General features: G+C 35.6%; 1 protein-coding gene across 1 annotated transcript in view; it reads right to left on the bottom strand.

Moving 5' to 3' along the window:
* The window catches only part of Polr1B (RNA polymerase I subunit Rpl135), a 53014-nt gene that overhangs the window by 2469 nt on the left and 37716 nt on the right, over nucleotides 1-12829 (bottom strand). Inside the window, exons 13-19 of the mRNA XM_069826688.1 lie at nucleotides 11627-11728; nucleotides 11428-11540; nucleotides 9895-10030; nucleotides 9646-9802; nucleotides 5954-6079; nucleotides 3203-3330; nucleotides 667-831 (exon numbers count right to left, since the gene is read on the bottom strand). Of these exons, the coding sequence (XP_069682789.1) occupies nucleotides 667-831; nucleotides 3203-3330; nucleotides 5954-6079; nucleotides 9646-9802; nucleotides 9895-10030; nucleotides 11428-11540; nucleotides 11627-11728 (927 nt within the window). The remainder of the gene's footprint in view (nucleotides 1-666; nucleotides 832-3202; nucleotides 3331-5953; nucleotides 6080-9645; nucleotides 9803-9894; nucleotides 10031-11427; nucleotides 11541-11626; nucleotides 11729-12829) is intronic.

The raw sequence follows: 12829 nt of genomic DNA on the forward strand, positions 1-12829 counted from the left end.
TCAGGATTTTACTGTATATCACATGAAATCGTGTGTGCGTGTGTGTGGAAAGAACGTAATCATGGATAAGCTTCAACTGGAAAATTGCGAAGCTTTGCCTGTTCATCTCAACATCACAGAAATATACTGAATTGCAATACAGCTGATGGTTTCATTGCCATGATATCAGAGCATTAGCTACCAACCAACTAATATATTATATATACTCTATGAAAACTACAAGAAATCACATCTTAAAATAAGTACAGATTCAGAAACAAAATTTGGGCCACCTGAATTTTATTGGGCATGCATAGTATGCTACAACTGGAACTTGGAAAATACAGGTGACCCAAATTTTGTTTCTGGGTCTGTACAATTTTAAAAATTCATTTTTATAGGCATATTATCTGATTCGTAATAATGAACACTAATAACAGATGAGCAGATAGGCAAAAAAGTACACTGAGCACATAAACACTCGCACTCACACTCACATACACATGATCTGAATACCTCCAATCCTTTTACCATCATGCTACCATTTCTCAATAACAATAATAACAACAATAACAGTAACAAGAAAAACAATAAAAACAATAATAATAATAATAATAATAATAATAATAATAATAATAATAATAATAATAATAACAACGATAATAATAAATATCAGAATGAACTTACTGTTGTCTTATCTGAACAACGCAGAAGGCGATCTTGTAAAAGGAATGATCCTCCATGAGATAGCAATGAATCACGTTCCATTTCTCCAAATCTGACGCCTCCTCCTCGACGTCTGCCTTTAACTGGCTGATGTGTTAGAACGTCAATAGGACCTGTACTGCGTACCTACATGATAAGACACACCAACCTCATGATTAACTTGAGCATATGCAGTCAATAATTCCAGTTATAATACTTTCACTGCCCCCAGGTTTTTTTTTTTAAGTTTTTTGCACTATACCAATATACAGTGAGATTCGTGACATGGTGTCACCACATCACTGAGCCTCCACGTAAAGCAATGAACAAACATCTGCGGATAATAAAAAGATGATTAAGTCTGGCTGACACTTTCACATTTTGGAACAGATTCTTTTACATGCCACATGGTCTTTTGAAGGAAGCTATGCTAAACAATTTTTATCACACTTAAAAATCTACTGTACATAGCCATGTTTGAAATTCGATCACCACAGACTGCCACATTGAAATTAAAGCTATGCTGACACTAAGGATTTGTACTTGGAATATGTATTGGCAAATTTATTCTGGCTAATTGAATGACAATACTCTAGGGTTATCATACGTCCTCATAGTCCCAGACATCCTCAGTTTTAAAGGTCTAAGAGGAATCTTTGTTTTCCTCACTAGTTAGAAGCTTAGAATGACAATCGATATTTTTTCCGACATTTGAAGTATACACAGCCCATTTTACTTCCGTTTCCTTATTTTGTCACACTGTTGGTTCGCACATGACTCACACAAGGTTCTGTTTGACCTATTACCTCCATGCTTGCCGAGCATTTAGCCATTTATTCAATTTAAATGCAGTGATCTTAAAGAGGCAAATAGCTTTGTTGTAAAGTTAGTGAAAGGACTTGCTACAGTAAAGTACAGTGACACTGTTTTGTTTAGCCATGTGGTTTTCCCGTCGCCTGCTGCTAGGAGTTTATCTATGGCCAAGCGTCCACCCAGTCTGATGGCACTGAAACATTTAGTATACGAATTTGTACTTATCCAGCATAAAGTAGGTGTTGAAAATGTCACCAACTGCTACACACTGTTGACACCTTCTTATGAAATTGTTAATTACTTTATGAAGTTCTGCTTCACTGATTGACTCGATTTCAGCTCTTATATAGTCTTTAAGCTCATTTACTGTATGCAGGTTTTTCGCATAAACCTTATTTTTAAGTGCTCCCCCTTAGATAGAAATCACATGGTGTTAAATCTGGACTTCGTCAGGCCCAAAAATTTTTAGTGATAATTCTCCTTCCGAAAATTCGACGCAATTTTCTAATGGATTCTTCGGCAGTATGAACAGTGGAGGAGTTCTCCATAAGTCAGTTCCTCTAACTAAATGAGTGAAGGATCTCATTCACATAATGCTTGCTGGTAATTGTGCCCCGAATGAAAATAGGACCAATAATTCTGTGTCCATTCATTGCACACCACACGCCTATTTTTTCACTGTACAAAGGTGTTTCCAATACAAGATTGAGTTTCTCCTGACTGTAATACCAATGATTTTGTGAGGATATAAGTCCATTTAAATGAAAATAGGCCTCATCAGAAAAATAAATTAATTTCAGATCAATTTCCTCAGAATTTACTTTCTCTAAAATCGAATTTAAAAAATGCAACCTCTTATTGGGATCTTGTTCACTTAACTTTTGGAATACCAGAATTCTGTATGGCTTTAATTTCACTAATTTTGTTGCTTGATGAGCGGACTCTTAACTTACTTCTGTTTCCTGTGCCAAACGCGTAAAAGATTTTTGCGGGGTGTGCTCTAGTCTCTGTCCTATCTCGTCTAATTTTTCTTCTCTAAGAACATGTCTCCTCCTTTGCATTTTACGATCATTTACTGAACCTGTCTGTTTGAATTTTTTAGCTAATCTTCTTATTGTAGTGGCATTAGGCACGAGTCTATTTGAAAATTTGTTACGGAAAGTCTGTCATGTTCTCGCAAAATATTTTCTGTATTTTATGTACAAAGTAAGCATATACACAATACACACACGTTCACGTAATGAAAATCGCATTGCAGCAACGCCAAACACAAACATACACAACACGATACAATTAATTCAACCTTTACGCATGAGTGCAGATGATAAACTAACTCGCAACTGTCAATGTATGTTGTGGCGTTCAGTAGTGGAAGCAGGTGGGAAACACACTAGCTGCATTGGCAACGCAGCAAATAAAAATCCCACAGCATAACAAAACAGTGTCACTGTACAACTTTCGTCATTTTAGTTGTTTAATATTTCATTCATACTTGTTCCATACATATTTCCTTTCATAAAAACTATTCCCGTGAACAAAACACTGCACTACATTAATACAAACAATAATAATGATATTAGTGATAATTTCTGCAATTAGTTACAAACGTGATTTACATAATGGCAGTAAAACTGCTAGATATAAAAATATTTAAAGCCTAACAAAAAAGCAACTTCATGGTCTAACAAAACTATAGGAGACTAACCTGCCACTTGTCTGACACCATGTGTCTCAAACGTTGGTAATGAACTACACCAAAGAATATGTCTGCTTTAATTTCACGTCCATCAATCCCACTGTACATTCTTTCTGTACCATGGTAATTGTAGCCACCTGAAAAATACCACAAGGAAAATCAGTTTCGCGATTAATGACAGTCCTATATAAGGAAAAATACTTAAAGTATGGAAATACAACGAAATAATTCGAAAAACCTCAATAAAACTCTTTTTTGCCATATAAATAATTCATCACTTATGACCAGGCAGCGCATTTCTGTTCCCAAACGTACAGCGGATCAAGTAGTTTCTTTTGTTACATCTATTACATCACGTGAATGCATAAGCAGGGTAGAATTGTAAGCAGGTATGCATAGACTATGAATCATAGTACAATACAGGCGCTCCATCGTCAATGTTGTTTATGTAAAACACCAAGTTACGACTACATTGTGATCTGATTCCAGTACTGAGTAAGTTGCATTTTCATTCGGGCTTTTGTGTTAATATTATTTTAATTTATCAATCTATGTTATATTCTATTTCCTTTTTATCTGTATTTTTTTTAATAATTTTGTAAATGGGTTCGTCTCTGAACACAAGTTTGTCCCATTCCGATGTCGCTAGAACTTAATTTGTAAAGTATACACTTTCTGACAGCAATATTTCTTTATTATTTCCTTCAGTTAAGTGTATCATGCTTACTATTATGTTCTATAATACATTGTGATGTATATAGGTACTAGTTCAGTATTATTATCGATCTAATTATATATTCTGTGATATGAAGTAATTCCCACTAGTCAGTGGAGCGTTTCTGGTCTTTTGTTTGGTGCACGTGGCACACTTCTTAAATTCACATGTAATATTTTAAAAGCACTTGGTCTCCAATTTTTTGAGATTCAAAAAATTTTATTGAATATTCGTAAGGATTCACTCAAAATATTACATTACGATTTATATTTTGACCATTGACGATTCTATTGGGTTTGCATTTCTCTAGATTTGTTACTTAACAATTCCTGTATTTAATCTTTTTGTCTTTCTAAATTATTCTGTAGTGCTTTTATTCTGGATCTTTATAGTCACCATCACTGAGGGCAGATTATTTTGTTAAAAATTAATCATATTTTGTAGAGCACTAGTTTCGCAGTGTTAGTGCGTTTATGTGGTTAAAAAGTAGCTGAACAGACCATTTCAATGTAGTAGCAATCCCACTTACAGTTGTCATGCTCCATTATTATTATTATTATTATTATTATTTACCGAACTAGGTCATTGAATGGAATTGCCTATCACCACTGTGTGCATTGGACCACTGCAAATCTCCACATCGTAGAAGAATGAGCAATTAATCTTTCTGGGTTAACAGTGTGGTGCAGAATGTGTGCTAGAGAACTTGTGGAATCATAATTCTTTGAAGGAACAGTGACATGCGAAAGATACCTTACCATTCATGTTGCAGGAAAGGATTGTGCCACCTGTTTAGCAACTCTATCCACATGAAGATTGCTTTTTCCAGTAGGTCAGTGCACAACCATATTCCCATGGAGATATATGGGTATTCTTGGATGAAACATTTGTTGGGAGGTGGATAGGCTAATCAAGTGTTAATTATCCATCCAGATCTCCCAATTTAACACTGTTACATTTCTACTTGAAAGCAATGTGAAAGGGTCATCTCGAACGAATGGATCGATGCAGAATTCCAAAAGCACTGTTTCATTACCATCCGCATGGGAAAAGATTTCTGGGGCGTCCGAAGAAGAGATGGACTGAAAATTCTAGTTTGAGACCATAACAGGCCACTCGGCCTAATACTTGTTAGGAAGACGACGACATTTCTACTTGTGGGGAATTCGAATAGTGTATACACTACAAAGCCACAGACACTGGATGCCATGAAAGACGCAATTGTGACTGCCTGGGTATCCATTCCCATGGAAACCATATCTGCGGTTTGTCAATCTGTTCTACAATGTTGCAGACGATGTATTACTGCCAATAGCAGTCATTTTGAACACTTGTAAGTTTAAAGGTTTGTCACATAAAAAAAACCTCATGCTTTCTACGATGAAAGAGTGGTGGAATGGAGAAAATTTCTCTCCAGCACCGGGATTTGAACCCGGGTTTTCAACTCTACGTGCTGGTGCTTTATCGGCGCTTATTCCGTCGGATCCCGGCCAATCAGTCACTCATACAAGTGCACCTCCGCACATATGTTGACACTGTCCTACGTTTATAGACGTCTATGACGTAGTGCAGAGGGCAGGCCACTAGAGGGAACCCAAGAGGTGGAACTTAAACTGAGACGATTCTATCCAACACCGGGATGGGAATCCGGTGTGGCTTAGTGGATAAAGCATCAGCACGTAGAGCTGAAAACCCGGGTTCAAATCCTGGTGCTGGAGAGAAATTTTCTCTGTTCCACCACTCTTTCATTGTACGATGACGCAGAATATCTGCATGGAAACTTCATATGTACTTCGGTACATTAAAATAATATATGTAATATTCATGCTTTCTGTTATTTGTGTTCTAGTTATTAATGTTCAAAGAGTGTGAACATTATTTTGGGACACTCTGTATAACACAAAACATTTCATCTACTTATGTCTCAAACTAGTACCGGTAAGCAATGAATATGAATAAAATCAATGTAATATTTTATGGGAAACAAATAAAAAGGTGTATGAAAGTCATGTAGGTTAGGTAACAACTGTCTGACACCTGCATACCTGCTTCCAACATTTTACTGAAGTAGTCAATAGCTGTATCACGTTCTGAAAACTTGAATGGTGTTGCATCATGTACCAAGCCATGTAATGCTGCAGATTTCCCTGCCATAACTTCAATCATCATAGCTGAAAAAACGAAAAATTTATTAGAATTAATATTTATATTACAATCTGAATTTTATTAAATGTTTCAAGTATAAGACTGTAAGACTGATAAGGAATGTGTCTAACTATAAGGTTACAGGGTGTAGTTGGAGGCATCAGAATTCCCACAGTGACTAATGGCCAATGTTTATGCATCTAGAGGCAACCAAACATTTTCAATGCAAGAAGACCAGCACTGCTACTTACAGACCTGTTACTAAATCTACGTATTACTCTGTGAAAAGAGTTATTAAATCTACATAGACTTCAACAAACAAAATTTGATAACACAATCTCACGGGAAAAATGGAACTCTCTGCATCATAATCCACAGTTAATTCCTGATTTACCACGCAAATCGTCTGTAACTGCATTTAGATTGGCAACAGGCCATGACTGTTTGGCCAAGCACCTGCATAGAATTGGAATATATCAGTCCCCTAACTGTCCATTGTGCAACTCTAACCAAGAAATGGATTCGGAACACCTCAAAATCTGTGCTTCAGTGGCTGACCATGATAATATCTTTGAAAAATATTGGAGTGCAAGAGATCAAATGATTTTACTGTCAAATGCTGGCATTAGAAAACAACAACATTTTCACTGCAGTTGTTTGCAGCAGTCAAACATAATAGTGTTGCGGAGTACGGCAGTGATGACCAACCTTTCTGTCTCTCTGCAAAGACCTCAAGAAAATAGGACAGATACTTCCCAAAAATGGAATTCGAAAATTCTAAAGCATCTTCTTAATTCTACAGATAGGAATCACTGCAATTACAACCTTTTCCCTAAAATGAAAGAATCAATAAGAGGGGTGCACTTTAGAAATAGACAGGCAGTGTAACAGTTGTAGAGCAGTCAATTAGAAGCTAAGACCAAAGTAATGCTGTGGATGGCACCTATTGCCTTTCATGGGTATGTGATACTGAAGGACATTACTTTTAAGCACTATATGTATTAAGTATGTCAACTGCGAACAAATAAGTTTTTGTTCCTAATTGAAGTGTTGCCACTAATATTCCACTGACCCATGTAAAATCTTTTATACAAGATTCTAGATCAGTGGTTCTCAAACTGCGGACACCCTGTCCATAAATCAATATTTTCTCGGACCTCTTTAAAGTTGTTAATGGAATCATGGGTAGGTTAGATTTTGGGTTAATATTAAGTGAATATGTTGTTGTTTTCTAATGCCAGGCGTTTGACAATAAAGTCATTTGACCTCTTGCACTCCAATATTTTTCAAAGATATTATCATGGCCAGCCACTGAAGCACAGATTTTGAGGTGTTCCGAATCCATTTCTTGGTTTGAGTTGCACAATGGACAGTTAGGGGACTGATATATTCCAATTCTATGCAGGTGTTTGGCCAAACAATCATGGCCTGTTGCCAATCTAAATGCAGCTACAGACGATTTGCGTGGTAAATCGGGAATTAACTGTGGATTTTGATGCAGAGAGTTCCATTTTTTCCCTTGAGATTGTGTTATCAAATTTTGTTTGCTGAAGTCTAAGTATGTAGATTTAATAAATCTTTTCACAGAATAATACGCAGATTTAGTAACAGGTCTGTAAGTAGCAGTGCTGCCCTTCTTTGCTAAAGCATCCGCATTTTCGTTTCCCAGGATTCCACAATGGGATGTGTGTGAATGAAGTAGCCACCAAAACGTTAAAATATGGTGTTCACTTAAATCGGCTACAACTTGCCATTTAACCACTCCAATATTAAGTGAAAATGAGTAGTGATATTTGTTATATTTTACAAAACTGAATCAATACTGAATTAAACAAAACGTAAATAATATAATACGTTCTGAAAAAAATAAACTTTCATTGATATGTTTCAAAAGAGTTGATATTAAAAATAGTAAAGCAAAACAATACTCTATTTTCAATACTTTCTTTGTATAATATTCTTGTACTGAAAAAGAGATAAAGTATATTTCCAGAAGTTTCATTACTCCAGTGAGAATGATGGAACTGTTTTCTTGTGATTAAAATGTCTTTATATTTAGAATCAATATTAATTATTTTTAATTTCGATTTCTTTTAACAGTTTTGATACACGAAAGAGTATAAAATGCCCTCTCACACAAGTCATGAAAAACGTTATTAAGTGTGTCAAGGCTTGTTCTAAGAGTTCTTGTTCTGCATGAAATTTCAACCAAAAATAAAAAAGCTGACATTCACTTAAACGTTTTTTCAAGCAGTGTCACACAATAACTGAACGAGCAAATTTTTCTCCTTTTTGGTGAGATTACGAGTCCCCTTACTGATAAAGAGATTTTGAATGCACATAATTTTAGACTTAGGAACCAGGAAATAATCTGAGTTCATCTTCATCCGTATTATGATGACATTTAAGCCAACGATCAATTGTAGACAAATCTTATAAAATGTCGAACTAATTTACCGTATAAGTTGTACCAAGAAGTTGTGCCCTCGAGATGTTGCCACATAAAATCCTTCTTAAAGTCTTACACTTTGTAATAATAACAACACAAGAAAGCTGTCGACAACAATTGAAACAAATTTAAAAGTTATACCAACAACAGCTAATGCTCTTGAGACATTATTGTGACACCAAAAAATAAATAAATAAAAATAAAAATAAATAAAATAAAATTATTTTGAAAGAAGGAAAGAAATAACAAAATATAGTGAAACCCTGATAATACACGCCCATTTGTTACACTATCCCACATTAAACGCTTTTTTCATCTGGTCCCTTGACATCCCTATATAAAACCATGTAAAAACCACCACTTAATATGCTCATCATCCCATTTAATACTCTCTTTCATCTGCTGAAAATTCTAAAATATTGTACTTCAAAGGATACTGAGAAAATTTACCTGACTTCTACATTTGCCTCTAGCACCTGCATATTCAAGGATTTGTAGGAGTCTTTGTTTGGTGAATACAATAGAATGAACTGCAATCCTTGAGTATCTGCAAGACTACTGTATTCAGAGCCTGTCCTTCTTGCTGGCATTGTCAATGAAGACTTGACCAGTGTATCTTGTACAAGTGTGAAGTGACTTGTTAGTGCCAACATGAATAAAGGAGTGAAACAGAAAGCTTTATCGATATCGGAGAAATTACAAATTCTCCGTGAACATGATGAAAACACCATTATGTATCAGGAACAGTTGGTGGAATCATTAGGAATCCCTTCGTCAGTGCTTAGAACAGTGAAAAATCCTTAAATTTCTTCAACAAATGTTTATGCTGATTCATACCTTTGTGTCAAAATTTAAAAAATCCAAAAATGACCCACTCTCGCTAATACGCAGTCCCAATTAATATGCTATTTTTATGCGGTTCCTTGAAAAGCATCTTATCGAGGTTTCACTGTATATATAAACATTTTTCTGAAGGAAGAAAAATATTTTCCTATCCAGAATATTTGCAGACCCCACTCTGAGAACCACTGCTCTAGATCTTACACATTCATATATCTGTTGCATCAATTTTGGCATTTTCTTTCTACTATCTCCACAATTTCTGCCAGGAGGCTACATTATGAATATGGAAATGTTACTAACCTACTGTCATTCGAGATGGGAATCCATGTGGATTGAATACGATATCTGGAATTAGCCCAGTTTCTGTATATGGCAAATCTTCTGCTGGCCAAAGGTAGCTGCAGATTCCTTTCTGGCCAGCCCTACTTGCAAATTTGTCTCCTACAGATGGATTACGCTGAAATGCCAAATGATTTTATTGGTAAATAAAACTTCGTAGCTAATGATAATAAAAATTATTTATGTTCCACCGATCCTTAAATATCTTACCGGTATTCTGAATACAATGCAGGCCTTTCTTTTTTCATTAGATAGAACACCACATAACCTTACATTATCTACATAAGCAGATTCATTACTTTTCCATTTCTCAATTCGGTATCTTGCTTGATCACCATCATAATAGCTGTAAAGATTAATTAAATATTATATGAGTATTAAATTATTAGGGAAGGAAGTGGCTTTCTAGGTCTAATTTTGGAATTACAATAGAGTTTCGATTATCCGAACTGAACTGGACCTGAAAGAGTTCCGATAAGGGAAAATGTATACAGAATATAAAGAAATATATAATAAAACAAGCCTTTTTAATGGATTTAATTTATCTTCAATGGAAACAACCACTTTCTTCCTTTTATTCGCCATACTCACAAAGAACTTAAAACAACAGTGACCACACTATACAAAGTCTCACAACACTGAATCACAGAGCGAGAACATTCCCCCGTACACCTCCGCCTTCTTGAAGGACTTCCTACCCCAAAACTGTTCTGTACGATAAATACTGTCCTTTCAGCAATATGGTTTGTTAATGATCTTTGTTCGTAACTCTGGCCATATCCCATGCTACTGTTTGGGTGTAATTGCAATATTTTAGACTTTTAAGACTGAATTTTACGATGTAACACGTTTTTAAATCCAGAAGAAGGTACAACAGCAATTTATTTGGTGAAATATGGGCGAAGTATGAGCTATTTTGAAAAATTGGAAATCATTGAATGAAAGATAGTCAACACTTCTGTATGACTTCTTGATTATATAAAAGTAGCTGCAAATAAATCATTTATAAGAGACTTCGTCATTATACTGATCTATTACATGAATTATTCAAACGCTAGAGTCGATGGCAATTCGGAAGGCGGTTGTCTGCTAGCGTTTGCATCGAGAGAGACAGATAGAGAGAGCAAGACAGCGTACAACATTGCCACATCGTACTTCACGCGCACGTGCAATACAAATAGCGCAGGAGAGAATTTAAATTATCAAAAGACAATAATGACCTTAGCCGTTGATTACTGTAAGCATGACACCAAACAAACCCTCTTTCCTTCACTAACAATATTCTTTGCACGGTTCTCAATCCCACACCACATGCTTCTGCAGTCGTTTCTTGCATGTTGGCAACGTTGCTGCCAGCATCAAGATGGCAGGCAGCGTTCTGCTCGTTAACGTTTTTAAAATAATTATACACCTTAAACACTATTTTCCGTGCCTGCTTGTATAATACTTGTCTTTTTTACGGTCTCTTCTTCTATTTATTTACCTTACATACACACAGTAAATGTTAGTTTTACTTATTCAATGTATTGAAACACTCGCACGTGAACAAACGAACTCAGGAAGTGCTTGTTATAGACTGATTCTGATTGGTTCTACTATACAAGCTTGTGACGTCACATACCAGAAATGCTACGACGCATATAGAAGCTAACCGCCTTCCAAAATGCCGTCTAGTCTAATATTGTAAATTTTACTGCCAAATCTCGGCATCATGAATTCATATCTTGAGGACAATCTACTTACCAACAGTAAGGCTGTCCTTGCTTCATGTATGTGCCAGGATGAGGCAATCCATCAGAGTCCAAAAATGCCTCTAAATCCGTTTTATCTGGATCCAATTCAAAATATGACTTTGGCTGAAATCACAAAATTACAGAAGTGTTACATACAGTCTTCCTTACACAACTTTCATGCGTAATTCGTCAACTTGAATACTACTCACCGACTTTAATTCAATGAAATCAGATTTGTACAGTGAACCATGTCCGAAACCTCTTTCATAAGCTCCTTTATTGATAATCATAGCATCTTCCATATCATAACCCTGAAAAACCAAATTACTTATGGAAATTACTCTTCTCAAGCACAAAGCAAGTGACAAAGAACATACAGTAAAACCTGACTAAAGCGGTTCTCTGAAGTTACACTGCAAAATGGCCATTTCATCAGGTGCCTGAAAGACAAATTGTATCCAACCAAATCATGAACTGTGAACACTTTAAGGAGATGACTTAGATGGAGTTTTGAGAACAATTTCGATAGTAACATCATACTGTGACCAAATATGCAATCAGTTGCGAAACATTTTTATACTGTAAATGTATGGAACATAATAGCGGACACTTTGAACAATTGCAGCAGTTATCCTGTAATAAATGAATTGTAATTATGATAAACATGAATAATATTAATTAAATCCTTATAGAAAACATTTCAACACATTCAGTTAACTCAGTGGTGATATTTGGCCGGTTCGCACCAGTTCGAATGAACCAGTTGTTAAATTATTTCTAGGTAATATTTGAAATTACCATGGACATATACCATATATTTTAACATAGGTACACGTGAGGGAACTGGTTGTTAAACTTCTTGAATATCACCACTGAGTTAACTGACGTCTTATGCTGTACTCTATATTACTAAGACTACGGCCAGACAACCTGTAATTATAACTGATTTTCAGCGAAAAATGAAGCTGCTGTAACTGTAGCAAAATGCATTGCCAGGTCAAGCTGCAAATAGTTCAGTTTGTGTTAAAAGTAGCTAAATATGGCCACAAGACGTGTTGCTTTAGAAATGGCTGTAGTCTAGTTCTTTTGAGATTTTCTTCCATGATGGATTGTATGACTTATCAAGCCAAAGTCACCTTATGTTTGTTGCTAGTTCAATATAGGCACCATAGGCAAAGACGATAGTGAATTCATTCTATTACTAGTGAAAGATCAGCTCATGGAAAATTTGTATTTATTCATGAGAAAATGAAACTTCATCCATACAAATTCTTTGAATATTATACTCCATGATGTGGGACTGTATGCTTGAAGACCATTGAAGACTCCTCCACTTCGACGACATCACAGAGAGATGGGTTAGAACACTTCAGAACTAGACACATTACGAATGAGTTCAAACTCTATTCACA

The sequence above is a fragment of the Periplaneta americana genome, chromosome 5 (genome assembly GCF_040183065.1).
Source record: "Periplaneta americana isolate PAMFEO1 chromosome 5, P.americana_PAMFEO1_priV1, whole genome shotgun sequence".
NCBI lineage: Eukaryota > Metazoa > Arthropoda > Insecta > Blattodea > Blattidae > Periplaneta > Periplaneta americana.